The sequence below is a fragment of the Dryobates pubescens genome, chromosome 22 (genome assembly GCF_014839835.1).
Source record: "Dryobates pubescens isolate bDryPub1 chromosome 22, bDryPub1.pri, whole genome shotgun sequence".
Lineage (NCBI taxonomy): Eukaryota > Metazoa > Chordata > Aves > Piciformes > Picidae > Dryobates > Dryobates pubescens.
In genome coordinates, this window is record NC_071633.1 from 13,608,477 (window position 1) to 13,624,447 (window position 15,971).

The following is a 15,971-nucleotide window of genomic DNA, read 5'->3' on the forward strand; positions in this document are numbered from 1 at the left end:
TTAGTCTACCAGAAAGGACCAGTTTGCAACATGAATATTGGGCATTAGGATATCAACAGCAGCAACAACCTACTCCTACTGTCAAAGGAGCAGATGAAGCATCCTAATATCGCTGTATTTTCCCCCATACATCAAATTTGGGTTTATGGTGCTTTCTTCCACTAGGAAAATGTGACTATGGGATTAAGATGCCTAACATACATAAAATGTGAGAATGATGTTAGAATCCTACTTTTGCATGAAATTATTCCATGGATCTATGAAGCCTAATTTAACATAAGGCCTTCCAGTCTGATTTCTACATCAGTTTTCTAGGTGTTCTCGTGGCACAGCTGACATCCAGCTCTGTCCAAGCAGGACTGTGCTTCAGTCTCTTTAGTTCAGTGCTTCAGATATCCATGTTTTGTTTAGAGCTCTGCACAAAGCAGTAACAAATGCTTCTCATTTCTCCCGAAAGGGGCATGTCATGGAGGTACTCAGATCCTTGGAAGCAAGATGCTTGCCTGCTTGTACAGATCAACTAGCCCAGAGAGATCTGGCTTGCCAGTCGGTGTCAAAGCACAGCCAGGAGAGGGAACTGAACAAAAATGCGCTATAAAAGTAAGTACTTTCCCTGAAAAAAACCACACCACTACCCAAAAAAGACCAGACACGTGATGATCAGGGAAGCACAGGCTAAGGGAGATCCCTGCTGGCAAGAGGATGAAATGCATACAACCCATTTTTAAACATCATTCACCTGATACCATAGTTTTGTTTCACATCTGAAACCAAAACAATGCCACATTTACCTTGTATTCAGTCTGGAACCAGCCTCCTGCTCCTAACAATAGTGCTGTCCCACCTACACAGTACAGACTGCACAAGAGCAGCTGTTTGGTGGGAAAAGGGGGAAATCCAGGCTCCATTTTACCTTGTTTATCAAGGATAAAGATTCCCAACACACTTGAATCATCATTCTGCTGAAGCAAGGCTGATAGACATGTTTCTACAGCTTCATCTGTCACAGAAGAGAAGTGGGACAGGACCCAGTTGTTTTCCCACTTACTGACACCAGCCATGTTTTCTACCACATGACAGACTTTAGGTATCATCCCACTTAGGCAGTAACTTTTATCAGGGAAATGATGTATCTCATCTACTCATTGCCATTAGTAACAACATTCAACAATTAATCAACCAATACTGGACATTTGTGTATCAAAAAGATGGAACAAAATAAACCAACAGATCTTGTCTCAGCTTGTCTGCACATTACATTAAACAACTACCCAAACATTTCAACAGCCACAACAAGTTTCAAGAGACACAAACCAGAAACAAATCCTAACTATGGTGGACTATCAAGATACACCTGGGGACAAGCTTCAGCTCAAAAAAAAAAGGTTAATGACTAGATGAGCGATACAGACTTCCAGACCATAAAAATGACTAAGTAAAGAAAGCAAGAGAGTTAAAATGAATACCCAACAAAGGACAACATATTTTACAAGATACTGACATTATGAAGAGGTTCAATTTTCCTCTTACAAATGACATAATTGAGAGTAACAGACATTTCCAGTGGCTCAGAAAACAAATTTAATTGACATATAGAATGAAGAAAAAAAACAATACAGTTTGGTTTGGTTTGGTTTGTTTTTTTTAAAGAAACTTTATTACAAATCTGTGGATTTAAGAAAATACCCCAAAACTGTCCAGGTAGTATGAAAAAATGCTGTCATCCTATTCACAGTTACCAGTTTCCTCCAACAAACATCACATACAAAAATTGATAGGAACCGTGGCAATTCTTTTTGGTGACACGAGTCAGATATTTCTAACTCTAAACCCTCTGCTGACAGCTAAGATGTTGCTGGCAGCTCAAAGGAATGATTCAATTGCACTGTTGTTGAAAACTGGAAGTTTGGCTGAAAAGGCTATATACATATACACATACTGTATTTGACAACACAGGTAACCCATGGCAAGCAAAAGATGAGCCCAGCACAATACTTAGTCTATAAAAACCTGGAAAGCCAGGGAATGTGTCTATATGGTATTAAGTTACTTACTATGCTCTGGTTCCCATTTTCTTTTACATCTCAAACCTAATAAAGACCAATTGTTTTCACTCTCATGTAAAGGAACAGTGAAACTGACATGTTGCTATACTGCCTTTTCAGAAGATGCCAGCTGCACTGCATGCAAGCATGGGATCTAAAAATACAGTGCAGCTAAAACATAATGTGATTAAAAGTGGGATTTTTAGAAGACTGTGGACTGAATTTACAGCAAGTGACCTAACACCTTAAATTCCCCTGAAAAACCAAAGCTAGTGTGGCATTTCTCATGTCATTCACAGATAACTCGTAAGACACGTGAATGAGGAAAGATCTGTCTGATACAAGTTACACTCATAAGACACATGAATGAGCAAAGGTCTGTCTGATACATGTTTTACTCCTAAACTGAAGTACAGACTGTTTTAAAAGAGAATAAAGTTTGCAAGTAAACCACAGATTAAACCCAAACCTGCCCTACAACTCTAACTCTGGATAACTGGCTGCAATGTTGGAAGCTGCAGCACAGACCACTGGTACAAACATACTCTAAAATCCTTTAAAATGCACAGGACCCAGACACCACAACTCAGAGCTGCAGTGTGGAAGAGACTTCAGTGTAGGAAGTGTGAAGATTTTAAAGGAATACAGTGAAACCTTTCTGCTACAACACCTGCTCAAGGTACCAATATGATCTAAAAGGGAAAAAAAAAACAAAAGGGAAAAAGCTCCAAACAAATGTATAATTGAACTCTGTCTTTACCAGGTGCTTGAAGGTCTGTAGGCAGAGGACATCTGAGATTTCCCATGTTAAATCCTGCTTTTCCCAACAGCAAATTGGAAGAAATCAGCATCATGTTACAAAACTACTCAGTGCATTTCAGTCATATGACTGTTCCAACTGAAGTTGAAAAGCACAGAATCAAGAGTGATTAAAAGAAACGTAGAACAGCTGCAGAAGAGCAATTGCAAACAAACAATTTCTCATCAACACAGCAAACAGGATGGAAGATACAGAACTAAATCTGCAGTAATTTCCCTCCCCCTGCAGACCAGATCAACACTGAGTTAACGAGGGCTACCTAGCACATTTCTTGTTGGTAAGGAGGTTGCTTCATTCTCCTGCATTTACTGAAAACCTGGTTTCTGAACCACTGTAATGAAACAGTCAAAACTCTTCATTCCAAAGAAGGAAAATATTTCATGTACATTCTTAGGTGTGAACCTTCAGGCTTGGGAAACGTTTCTCCAGATTGTCAGCCAGTGCCTGATCAGCCTCACGCAGGACTTCAAGGAAACTCTCCACCTGGAAATAAATTGTACACACACACATGAAAATAGGATACAAAATTCTTATACTTAGTACAGGGGGTCTTTCTGTTTCTGAACCTTTCCAGCAGTAGCCACCTGCCTTCCAAACCCACAACTTCAGTTGGGCTACATTTTGAAATATTATCACCTCCCCCAAACTGTTACTTTATTGTCTAAAAATACACAAAGAACAGCTCCCTATGGAAAATACTTAGAACTATTTTCTATAAAAATTGACAAAACAATTTTCAGCTAGCCTAAATTTGCAGACTTCCATCCGTTTCCGCACAGTTTGACACTTGTATCAGCTGATGATCTAAGCAAAACTCTGGCTGAAGTAAGCCAGAAGAGACACAGGGGATAAAGCTGCCTAGAATGGCATATAATCTGTGTCTGAACCATTGTGTCCTGCTTCTGCATCTGATTCTGAAAGGTCTTGCCACTCAAGCAGTAATTCCTAAAGGAGGTTAGAGACCTTTCCATATACTCACCGATGCAAAATACAATGGTAAGAGGTTCTGAAATGCACAGGAACATGTCTGCTCATTTAAATGTCCCTGGTGTAGTCCTTCCAATGTATTCTCCTGGAAAATAAAAAGATAAATACTTCTTTTTTGGAAGAACAAACTCAAAACTGTGCACACAGTGTCTACAGTATGTGCTCTGTTCTCAAAAATGAATAGAGCCATCAGAACTACAGTTGCCAGAGAGTGCCAGGCATAGCCAATACAGTAAGGGGTGAAAGCAAACACAATGCAAGTCTTTTAATCCAAGTACTGCCAAATGAAAAAAGCCCAGCTAAGAAGTTCATATGTTGATATTCTTCCCTTTTCTTAAATAAATTTGCTTTCATTCAGAAGAAATGGTGACATACACCTAGAGAATTTACCATGCAGAATCTTGGCCCTGAAGGCAGACAACACAGACAATCTGTGTCCCATGTTACTACTCACTTTCTGATTGACTCTAATGAATTTCCACTATGCAACTTCACTTCCACAGAAAAATGCACACATTCATGTCTTTTTTTCTTACCCATCCCGCAGGAAACTTAGAATTTAGTTTACCTTGGTCAGTTCTTGAAGCATATTGGAAAGTAATTCACAGCAAATATCCTTCAAAATTTTTAAATGGAAATCCTCCTCATTTATATCAGCCTTTCCAGCCTCTTCTTGTTCAGACTCCTTTGAGTTATCAACAGATCTCTTCCCACAGCCCTCCATGTATTGCAAGATACGAATCAAGCTCCCAATCAGAGGCATATCTAATATAAAGTAATGGAAATTTATAAAGTAAATGGAATTTTAACAGTGAAAAAAAATTCCCCATCCCTTCAAGGCATTAGAATTTTGAAACATACCACAAGATCTTATACAGAAGCTATAGGAATGTGTGTTCTGGCAGTATTTTGTCAAAGACTGTTTTAAAGGAGCAAGTTGAAATGTAGTTGGAAACCCAAACTATTTTTTCTGCAATCTGTATCTATGAAAAGTACATACCAGTGGTAAGGAATACAAGAAGGAAAATGTTTCTAGAAGTAACTCAGGAGAGACTAGTTTGTTAAATTCACATCTAGATAATCCCACCTGGTAAATCAAACTGCCACAACTTTTCTCTGCTGTAGATGAACCTGACTCACATTCTTGAGAAAGATTTGTAACTCTAAAAGACTTGTCAATGAATTGAAAAGTAACAATTGATAAAGATGGATCTATGTAAGTGCAGAATCTTCCTCCACTAAAAAAATATTACCTCTTAGAGATGAACTCTGCAGTTTTCATTAATTTACTCAATGGAGAAGACTGACTCTGTAGATTCTCTTACTGTAACTCTTCAAAGATAGCCAGGAACTGAACTTTGAGCTAGCTGTGATTTTTACAGTCACCACTAAAGAGACTTTCTGCATTCATACACATAACTGACTTTTGTGTTCTGATCTCCAGTAAACAGTAATACATTAACCATCTTTCCTCCCACATACATAAAGGCAATTCTGAAAACAACTTTGTTCTAAAAAAAAAAAAAGAAGAATAGAAAAAAATCACAACTTGCTTTTCCTCATCTTGGTGTATTCTTGTTCTGTCTGGGAAGCAAACATAGCAGACAGCACAGACAAAATAGAGGCCAACACAGTCTTCTGCTCCTGCACAGTGATCGGTGGATCGTCCGGCTGGCAAAGCTCATGGCAAACAAGGTCATACAGCAAACTCCAAGTCTCTTTTCCTCCATCAGGAGCCTGCACTTGAGAAAGAGAACCCACCAAGCCAGCAAATTTAATCCAGGTACATGAATTATTTTCTTTGCCCATTGAATATCTGCTCATCCAGAAGTTACTTGGTCCCACCATATGTAGCAATTCAAGTGTCTTACCAATAGCCTGAATACCCTCATCCACCGTGGTCAGGAGCTGCAAAATATGCATATAAACATCAAGTCCTTCCGGATTATCTGATCTACACAGGACAAACAGAAAACAAATTACACACCTGATTGCTGAGTTTCTATTGTGTGTGTTTTGGACACACAGAAGACTATCAGCAATCATTGCCATGCTCTTTGCTAACCAAGTGACTCATTTCAGAACTGAAGTACAGGAAAATACATTCTGGTGATCTGTCAATCTGTGCAGCTCCCACTGAAATCAGGGTGTTCACTCACAGGCCTAAGCAAAGTTAGGAGTCTGCCCAGCCATGAAACTGAAAAGAAATCTGACATACCGAACTTGTTTAGCTGCTTCAAGTATACAAGGCACAATCTTAAAATCTGGAAGTTCTTCAGGGGAATCATCTACAGATGGTCCCACAGACCGACAACTGCCATTTTTAATCCAGTTTAGCATTAGCTCTTCGTCTAGATCAAAGAGTTTGTCCACCACTTCACCCACTTTTACCAGCAATTCGACTGCACAAGAGAGAATGTACAAATTTCAAGAAGGCTTAAAACAAAGATCAAAACTTAGCTCACAAAAGGCTAATGTACAAAAGATCGCTAAAGAGTGGTCACTAATTCCCATCTTGTTTTGGCAACTTACCATTTGTAGAGCTGGACATGATAAAGCAAATACAGTCGTATACAGAAGGGTTTTCTCGGATTCTCTCCACCCAGACATTGGCCACCTCAGGCTGGGAGAGGCAAGTTAACAACAACCTAGGCAAGGATCACCCATTTAATAAATCAGAAGCCAATTCATTCATTTTAGCTGTACAAGTGTTAATTCCAAAATACTGAGCATGATGTGAGAGAAACAGAAATCTAGTTCACAGCAAATCGATTCCAGAACAAGATGGACATGATGAAAGCTTAGGATGAGGGGACAATAAAATAGTGAGCCCACTTGTCCATTTTCTTCCCAGAAACACAGCAGAAACACAGCAGAACTACACTTATGATGTATTAATTTCCAAGATGTCCTACCTGCTGGTTTCCAGGAGCGTTGGGGAGTCTGAATCGCACAAACGTTGCAACAGCACTTGGCTTTAAGAAGCAAATGCAAGACAAAAGTTAATAAAATCTACCTGTTTTTTTTTTTAAAGTTATAAAAAGCTCATTTCATAGCTGCAACTATGTTCTGAGATCAAAGCTGGCTCCTCCTGACTGTGCATTCATTTGCAGCATTGCAAAAGTGCCAAAATTAGAAACTAAAGATTCAAGTCAAAGTCTGGTGATTAAACAAAAAAAAAAAAAAAAAAAGGAGTGGTCTGTATCCTTTCTTTTTCCTTCAGTGAACACTTCCCACACAAATATGGTCAGTCAGAAAGGTGTGAACAAAGATAAGACAAAGCAGGCACTCTTAATCCCTTCTGTAACGTTTATTTCACGAGTGTAAGTCCATTCTGTAACGTTTATTTCACGAGTGTAAGTCCAGAAAAGCAGTACTCATGCATATACAAAGCACATATACACTTACCCAAGATTCTCATCTTTGCTGATGGACATGCATATGTCTTGGAAACAGGCCATATTTCCTAATATTCCCACACAGATTTCCTGAAAAGTCAAAACACAGTATAATGAGGCAAGTGCAATGTAGCTCGTGGGTTTATTTCCACAGCCATGAGACAAATGTAAGAAAGGCTGAAAGACATTTTTGAGTTTGATTTCCAAGTTCTTACGACCAACTGTTTCAAGACAGAGATACAGATCTTTTCTAATAGTCTAAAATACACTTCTGATCAGGTACTGGTCAGATATGGAGGTATTGAGGTATTGCATAAAAGCAAATATATCCTGAAATCAACTTGGCTTGCATACTCTAGGTAAACTCTTCTGAAGCTAATCTGGCATCTGTTATTAAAGCAACAAAAAGTCTAAGAACAACAATATCACCATCTAGTCTTGTGAAGAGAAGGCTGAGAGGGGATCTTATCAACATCTATAAGTAGCTGAGGGGTGAATGTCAAGATGAAGGTGATGGTCTCTTTTTGCTGGTGCCAAGTGATAAGACAAGGAACAGAGGCTACAGGCTAGAACACAGGAGGTTCCACCCCACCTTGAGGAGACACTTCTTTTACGGTGAGGGTGAGAGAGCACTGGAGCAGACTGCCCAGAGAGGCTGTGGAGTCGTCTTCTCTGGAGACATTCAAAACCTGCCTGGATGCATTCCTGTGCACCCTGCTCTAGGTGACCCTGCTTTGCCAGGGAAGTTGGACTGAATCATCTCTTGAGGCCTCTTCTAACCCCTAACATTCTGTGATCTATCACTGCTCCTTCCTCCTCACAGTCTTTCCCTGTTCCTCCCATGGGAAAGAGTCCTCCATGAACTTCAGGAACCATTTTGTGTTTTCTCCTTGTTCCTCTAATGTATTCAAACATGTAATGGGAGGAGGAGAGGTATATGTGCAAACACCTGGACAGAGCTATCTACTATTGCTATTAATATGGAACAACTTTTTGATGGTTGATACTTACAGTAAGACGAGGGCATTTTGACTTGGCAAAAACTCCCATGAATATATCAGGGGCATTGAACTCCTGGAGAAATAAAGCAACATCCTGTGGAGAAAGTGAATGGAAAAGTAAATGGTCTTCTACAATTTCCAAATGAAAAATCAAACCTTTTCTCCCAGCACAAGGTCTGGACCAAAGACATGTCAAACTCACTGCAAGAGATCAGTTAGCACCCATAACCCTTACTTTCAATACAAGAAGATCAGCAAGCCCCTAGGGTGATTCAGGATGACAGTGATTTGCTATACAATGGATCAAAAAGTCACAGTTTCTTTTGCTCTATCTCAACAGGTTAGAGACACTAAGTCAGAACTCAGCATATATTGTGTTTAGAGACAGTGACATCACCCAGACATACAACAAGGGAAAGAATTACCATTAGCATTTGATCAGATCATACAAAAATTTCATTTTACCATATTAAAACACAAGGTTAATTTTCTGTTTAGAAGGACACATAACAGCACTGCAGGATCCATCAGACACTTAGAGGGAAGGTCGGGCACATCACCCTTTCTCTTTTACATTCACATACAGTACTGCATTCCATCCTCAGACAGCAGCGTGGAGCACAGCACTAGGATGCAACAGAAGGATGCTTGTGCAAACTAGCGCTGGGGTCTAGAGCGCACATGAGGTACTTGCTCATCTTGAGAAGCAGCCTTCACAATGAGCCAGTTCCCCACTCCAGCCCTGCCTAAAGACTCATAGCACACTGTCAGCCAAACCAGAGAACAATCAATACCACCAAAGTCAGAAAGCTGACCGAGCCCGACTAATTCTGTGCCCTCTCCCACTTCCAGCAGGATTCTGACTGAAGATACCAGGCAAAAGCCGCTTGTTGTTGTGAACCACCCCGGATGCCTAGACTCCAGCACGTTGCTCCTACCTCATCCATCGACATGTCCCACACTTTGCAAATGTCATTCTCCATCTCTTCGTCCAGTTCCGTCTGGCTTCGCTCAGGGCTCCCGGTGGGCTCCGTCTTCTCGGGGCTAATCACCTGAGAGACAAGGAGGCAGGGGGTGCGCACGAGGGTACGGCGGTACGTGAGCTGCGACCGAGAAAAACGCGGCAAAACAATAGCAACGACCGACCGCTTCAGTCCCGGCTTAAACACAGTCACGGTTTAAACACACGCATGCACACACACCCCCACAAGTAGGACACAGGTGTCTCCGGTGTCCCCGGTGTCCCAGCCGGCCCCGGCCTCCCCGCTCCCGGGCCCACCGGCCTCTTCCGCCACGGCGCCTTCAGCATTCACACCTCGATGAGGCGGGTGAGGATGCTGAACAGCCAGTGCTTGCTGTACACCGTGTTCCCCACCGCGTCCCCCTCCTCCTCCTCCGCCTCGCTGGACGGCGGCGAGGGGTTCCGGTCCATAGCGGCCCGCCACCGCCACAGCCGCCACGGCGACAGAGAGCTGGCGGCGGCCAGAGCGGCACCCGGGCGGCTCCCACAGCACCCCCTGACGGAGCGGGGCGGCGACCGGCCCTCGGTCGACGCTCACTGCAGGCTGGTCGCCCCTAGAGGCCGCGCGAGCCTGTCGCGGGCCTGCCCCGGCGGTAGCCGCCCCTCCCTGCGCGGAAAGCTCCCGGATCAGCTGAGGGAGTGAGCGAGACTCCCGCCCCTCGGCAGCGCCCCCGTGGTGTCCGCGTAGGGCGCGCCCGCCCGCTCTCCTCGAAATCGTGGCTGGGACTTGAGGGACCCCAGCGCCAGAAGGAAAGCCAGAAGCTGTGTTGTGAAGAAGTCCTTTATTGGGCTACACAGAGGGGGTGTAAGTGGGGAGGGGAGCGACCTCCTGAAAGGCAGCGCTAGTATTTGCTGGGCAGGCCCGCAGGTCTGTAACGGTTGGGGTCTCCGCCGTTTCTGCCCCACGCATTGGCCTCCTGGTCGGCTCGGGTGTCCTCTGCGCCTCTGCCACTCACACTGCCTTGCCAGTTTTCCCGGGCATCACTAGCAGGACAGAAAAAGAGCCAGCTGAACCAGACAGCATTTAACTGCACTTCCTGCTGATGTCTTTACTCATGGTAGACTAGCTTTTCTGCAGGACTTCTCAAAGTGAGATTCAGGCGCTCAGGGTAATTCAGGACCATTGTGTCAGGAAGTGAACCACCAAGGAAAGAGAGCTCCTTATCACCACTACTGCAGAGGTAAGGAATCTACCTTCTTGGAAGGACAAGAAGACTTATGCTCGGTTCTTTACAGTGAAGGTGGTGAGATAACCAGAACGGTTTGCTCAAGGAAGCTGTAGATGTGCCCTCCCTGGAAGTGTTCAAGGCCAGGTTGGACAGGGCCTCTAGCAACCTGGTCTAGAGCAAGTTGTCCCTGGTCATGGCAGGGAAGTTGGAGATAGATGATCTTTAAGGCCCCAAACTAGTCTGTGATTCTGTGTGGGAGGAGAGGCACCTTTCCTATGGAGGCAAGCTGTTCAGACATTGACTGCTTCCCCTCTACTGTCCTAGGTCAAAAGCCGAGTACAAGTCTAAAAGACTTCACTGCAACTGGAATGACTAGGTCCGTAGTGGCTCGCTGTTGACAAGCTGCTTTACCTGATGACTCTGGCTGCCCAAGCGCCCCCAGGCCCTCTCCGGGCAGCGTCGTAGTTCCCACGAGCGTGGAAGTACTTGTCGGAATTTTTGAAATTTGCCTCCCGCATGTCCCTGTATGCTCTGAACATATCCCATGCCCCTGAGGAAAGCAGAGACATTGATGTTGAGTTATCCCAGAAACAGTGAAGTACCATTTCAGCCAGGAGCTGAAAGGCCCAAGCAGCAGTAGCGCAGAGGCACTCCTCCACACTGGCCTTTGCACAGGGTGGGTGCCTACAGAAAGGGCCTTTAGAGGCTTATCAAGGCTCTCTTCCAGCAGCAGAAGACAGCAGGATCCCTAATATGGAGCTGCAGACCTCCCAGATCTGAGGTCTCTGTCTACTGACTGCCAGTAAGCTATGCTGGGGCAGGAGGTTCCTGAGAGAAAGGCCTGTGGAACAGCAGCTTACCTCCCATTGCATCCCAGACAAATCGTCCCCCGTCAAGGACGTTAGCACTTGCACACAGAGCAAGGGACAGCAACACAAGGCAGACGCAGAGCCTCATGGTTCCCAGCTCAAGCCTGACACGGAGCTGTGAGACACAGATATGAGCAGTTCTGGAGCACCTTTGAGAGATTGCTGACACAGCAGCCATCACACCTGTAGCTGTGCTTAGGCAGCTGCTCCAGGGCTGATGGCTAGTGATGCTCTCTGTGCAACCACAAGCTCAGTTAAGAACACATCAAGAGAGGCAGATGGACATGAGAAACCTGCATTTTAGCATTCCCAGGTGCTCTTATTGTGAGTATAAAGAAGTCCCACATGGTAAGCATTAGTCCTGTTCCCAAACGCCAGCTAAACCCACTGCATGTAGCTCACCAATTCAGAATGTCACTTACCACTGCAGAAAGGCAAAGCCAGAGGAAATAGAGCTTGTCTTGTGTGCTCTCAGACTCACAAAGGGTATATATAAGCAAGTCAAACCCCGTAAAAGAGGAAACTGGAAAGGATATCAATGAGTGGGAATTCCCCCCCACACTCCATTACACTACCATTACTGTAAGCCTGTCTTTGTCCTTACTGAAAGTTCATACCTCCTGTTGCACAATTTTTTAGGAAACACGTGGTCCTTCTCCCTCTCCTGCCTGTGAACCTGATGCTTAACAATACTTACAGCTCAGTTACTGCAGCAGCTAGAGTGAAGAGTTTTGCTGCAACTTTCTTCACAGAACTTTGTTCTGCAGGCCACCAGTAGCCCTGTTTGTCACCTTTTTGGTCTTAATTTAAAAAAATAACAATTAAAAAACCCCACTGTAAAATGATTCATTTAAACTGAGGTACAGGCTCACTCTAGAACAGAGCATTGCCTTCAGAGCTGACTTAACCTTAGAGAATATTTCTGAGTCTTCTGTTGTTTTACATTCTCTCCAGATCACAATTTTCTGCACAGGGCACAAACATGAGGATAATTGAAGAAGGCAGGTACTGGAAGAGAGCCTTGGACAATCTCTGATTGCATCCTCTTGACTTGTATCCAACAAGGAGGGCAGCAGCAGTTCTGACAGTACTGGAGTTGACATAAAGCCCCAGCTTTGTGCTCCAGCATGTAACAGCTTTCCCGTATCCTCTTGGCCTGCTTTCCAGGTCACAGCCCTTGACCCACAGAAACAATCTGCAGCCAGAACTGTTGGTTTTGCAACTGAAAGAGACTAGGGTTTGAATGGAGTGTTCCCTTCTGGCCTAGCACTGAAACACAGTGTGCACACACTAGATAAACACAACACATTTAGGAACACCTGGGAGACCTCTCTGGGTTTGTACAGTCTAATACAGTTAAGATAAAAAGCAACCTCAATCTGGTTGCCCTTTAATGCAAGCTAAGTTCTGCAAACATTTGACAATGTTGGCATTTTGTTATCTAAATAAGTATCAGATTGAGAAGGCATGAGGTGAATTCCCAGACTGGGCACAATTATTCCTTCTTTTGGGAAGTAGCAGAACCTTATCCAAGTTTAAATGAACAGTAATTCACTTGAAAATTTTGCCATGCTGCTGTAGGGAATATTTACTAGCAGTGGCCTCAGTCATGTAGAACAACTGCCAACTTGTCTCTCCAATTTAATTTCACAATCCCTTCACCTTAGCCTTGTCAGAAAAAAACACATATCAAGGATAGGAAACAGTGATTTTCCAGCTCTTCTTTCAAGGAGTAAATTCTTTGTCTTCATTGACAGCCAGGTTGAAATCATCAACACAATCTCTCTTTAGACACCAAATCTGAGCAAACACTTCTCATTGTGTTACCTATATGACCATTCTGACACAAAATTAACGTGTACACACAACTCTCAGTGTGCTAGAGCAGAAATATCTCTTTGTTTCCTGCAGCATTTTGCTAGCCTTGGGATTACTTGAGGCACAACTTTCCTCTCATTTTACGTTTGGAAAGTGGTTTCCTGTTGACTATCCTTCTTTATCTCTTCTTTCTACACATGTGGAGAAAGAGAAGAATCCTTTCCTGCTTGTCCAGAAGACTGTTCAATGATACTTGTCAATAATATTAGGAAAATATTAGGAAAAATTTCTTTGCTGAAGGAGTGGTCGGGCATTGGAACAGTCTGTCCAGGGAGGTGGAGTCACCATCCCTGGAGGTGTTCAAGAAACGTGGACATGGCACTTGGAGACAGTTTAATGACCATGGTGGTCTTAGATTGAAAGTTGGACTTGATGACCTTAGAAGGCTTTTCCAACCCAAAGAGTCCTATGATTCTATGAATGAACTGAGTGGTTTCCAGCAGAAGGCAGTTTGACACACCATAGCTGCTCCATTTCCCTCATCGCTGTGCTGTATGTGATCTATTGCTGTCTGTTGGCACAATTTTTCTGCCTTCCCTCTGCTGCTGTGTTGTTAGGGCTTCTGGGCACACTGATTTATGAGCTCCCTCAATTTGCAATCTTCAGTCACCTGTGGGTGCTTCTCTTCCCCTCCTCTACGATATTGCTGAGTGTATTGTGCAGTATGTCAATTCTGGACCTGCCGGTCTGAACATGGAGAGCCGAAATGCAAACTGACAGACCAGTCTGCCAGGAGGTGACCACAGCCACAGCTGGGCCAGAGTGGCCTCGATCTGCTGAGCCAGTGGCTATTTTTTGAGGAGTTCGTACTTGGTTTAACTCATTTTCCCACAGCCTACCACCCCTAAATCACACTGGTTTGTCTTTTTCTAACATGTTTTTTAAGCCAACTGATTTTCCTATCCGCTTCAAAGATGCAGCATTTCATTATCTCTACTTCCATCCTTTCTCAAATGATTTGAGGTACAACAAATTGTTCCACCTCTTACCAGCTCTGGAGCTCCCACACAGATGTGAAGGCCATCTAAACATTCTGTTAGCTACTCTGTTTGGGTTCCCACACTCCTCAGCGTGCTTCTCATGCTCTAGGCCTTTTGTCTTGTCATACTGGTTGAATCCAACCACCCTCAGTTTGTGTTAGGCCAGTTGGTGCTCTGGCTTATCCCTGCTGCTAGGCAATTGAAATCCCATTAATGTGCCACCCACCTTCCATACTCCCTCTTGGCAGTTCTTTCCTCTGCATCTTCTCAGTCTGTCCCCTGCAAGATTTTATATACTTGTTCCTCCCTCCTGTGGAATTCATGCTGGAAATACTCAGAAGATTGTGCTTGTGAAGACAAAACCTCAACTGCAGTACCCTGAAGGGGAAAAGTGTATTCTAACAGTGCCATCACATGGACAGCAAAAGCATCTTGTCTTTTAGTCTACACAGCTTGAATAGAATAGAATAAACCAGGTTGGAAGAGACCTTCAAGATCATCGTGTCCATCCTATCATCCAACACCACCTAATCAACTAAACCATGGAACCAAGCATCCTGTCAAGCCTCGCCCTGAACACCCTCAGCGACTGCGACCCCACCACCTCCTCGGGCAGCCCATTCCAATGGGCAATCACTCTCTCTGTGTAAAACTTCCTCCTAACCTCCAGCCTAAACCCCGCCTGGTGCAGCCTGAGACTGTGTCCTTTTGTTCTGGTACTGGTTGCCTGGGAGAAGAGACCAACCTCTGCCTGACTACAACCCCCCTTCAGGTAGTTGTAGAGAGCAAAAAGGTCACCCCTGAGTCTCCTCCTCTCCAAAAGGAGAATGAATGAGATAGCAGAAGCAGAGGAGAATTGCAGTGATCCAAAAGGTTTCAGTCAGCCTGCAAGAACACAAGCCAGTGCTGAAGAACAACCTGAAACTGGCATGGGGATCTGTAAAGTGCTTTGCCACCTTATTATGGATTTACAGAGTCACATACAGCATTGGGTTGGAAGGGACCCTCAAAGATCTACTTGTCCATCCCCTCTGCAGTGAGCCAGGACACCTCCAACTAGATCAGGCTGCCCATGTCTCCAGGGACAGGTCCTCAACCATATCCCTAGGAAATCTCTTCCTGTATTTTGCCGCTCTTGTTGCTCCAGTTTCAAAGCATTGCTCTCTTCCTATCACCACAGGCCCTTCTAAACAGTCCTGCCCAAGACTTCCTGATAGGTGCCCTTCAGGTATTGAAGTCACCACAGACCCTTCTCTTCTTCAGGTTGAACAGCATCCATTCTTTCAGCCTGTGTTTGTAGGAGAAGTGTTCTAGCCCTCTGATCATTAGGTTACTGAGAACATGCCTATACCATGTAAATAAGAACAGAGAAATGAAAACTGGTGTCTCACTACAGGATGGTGCTCGGGCACTGAAGCAGAATAGTACTGCACTTGGGTAACAACAACCCCATGCAGTGCTTCAGGCTTGGGGCAGTGATTGGAAAGCACTGGTTTGAAACTAGAGCAGGTTAGCTTTAGGTTCACCATCAGGAGAAGGCTCTAAACAATGAGGGTGGTGAGACACTGGAACAGGTTGCGTAGGGATGTGGTTGAGGCCCTGTCCCTGGAGACATTCAATACAAGACTTGTTGGGGCCCTGAGCAACCTGCTCTGGTGGAAATGTCCCTGCTAAATGCAGGGGGGTTGGGACAAGATGACCTTTTGAGGGTCGCATCCAGCCCAGTATATTGTGTGATTTTTGTGGAGGAGTCCCCATCTCTGGAAGTGCTTAAAAACTGTTTCGATGAGGAGCTTAGGGACA

General features: G+C 44.1%; 2 protein-coding genes across 2 annotated transcripts; both read right to left on the minus strand.

Moving 5' to 3' along the window:
* Window positions 1-2,771: 2,771 nt before the first annotated feature.
* SAAL1 (serum amyloid A like 1) lies at window positions 2,772-9,724 on the minus strand. Its single transcript, XM_054171857.1, has 12 exons — window positions 9,567-9,724; window positions 9,190-9,303; window positions 8,262-8,345; window positions 7,261-7,340; window positions 6,768-6,827; window positions 6,385-6,500; window positions 6,071-6,254; window positions 5,724-5,806; window positions 5,406-5,594; window positions 4,421-4,617; window positions 3,845-3,937; window positions 2,772-3,348 (listed from the first exon to the last, which is right to left on the minus strand). Exons 1-12 carry the CDS (start codon window positions 9,681-9,683, stop codon window positions 3,256-3,258), a joined length of 1,410 nt encoding a protein of 469 aa, XP_054027832.1. The 5' UTR covers window positions 9,684-9,724; the 3' UTR covers window positions 2,772-3,255.
* A 372-nt stretch (window positions 9,725-10,096) lies between these two features.
* On the minus strand, window positions 10,097-11,835 carry LOC104304407 (serum amyloid A protein). The gene is made up of 4 exons (XM_009905144.2): window positions 11,733-11,835; window positions 11,302-11,425; window positions 10,853-10,991; window positions 10,097-10,256 (listed from the first exon to the last, which is right to left on the minus strand). Exons 2-4 carry the CDS (start codon window positions 11,396-11,398, stop codon window positions 10,115-10,117), a joined length of 378 nt encoding a protein of 125 aa, XP_009903446.2. The 5' UTR covers window positions 11,399-11,425; window positions 11,733-11,835; the 3' UTR covers window positions 10,097-10,114.
* Between the last annotated feature and the right edge of the window lie 4,136 nt (window positions 11,836-15,971).

Coding starts and splice junctions, on each gene's coding strand:
- SAAL1 (XM_054171857.1), bottom strand. CDS start 9,683: ATGGACCGGAACCCCTCGCCGCCGTCCAGCGAGGCGGAGGAGGAGGAG. Junction 9,304..9,566: donor TCCTCACCCGCCTCATCGAG/GTGTGAATGCTG, acceptor CTTGTCTCTCAG/GTGATTAGCCCCGAGAAGAC. Junction 4,618..5,405: donor ATACACCAAGATGAGGAAAA/GCAAGTTGTGAT, acceptor ACTTTATATTAG/ATATGCCTCTGATTGGGAGC.
- LOC104304407 (XM_009905144.2), bottom strand. CDS start 11,398: ATGAGGCTCTGCGTCTGCCTTGTGTTGCTGTCCCTTGCTCTGTGTGCA. Junction 10,992..11,301: donor TGTCTGGGATGCAATGGGAG/GTAAGCTGCTGT, acceptor TGCTTTCCTCAG/GGGCATGGGATATGTTCAGA. Junction 10,257..10,852: donor TGGGCAGCCAGAGTCATCAG/GTAAAGCAGCTT, acceptor CTGTCCTGCTAG/TGATGCCCGGGAAAACTGGC.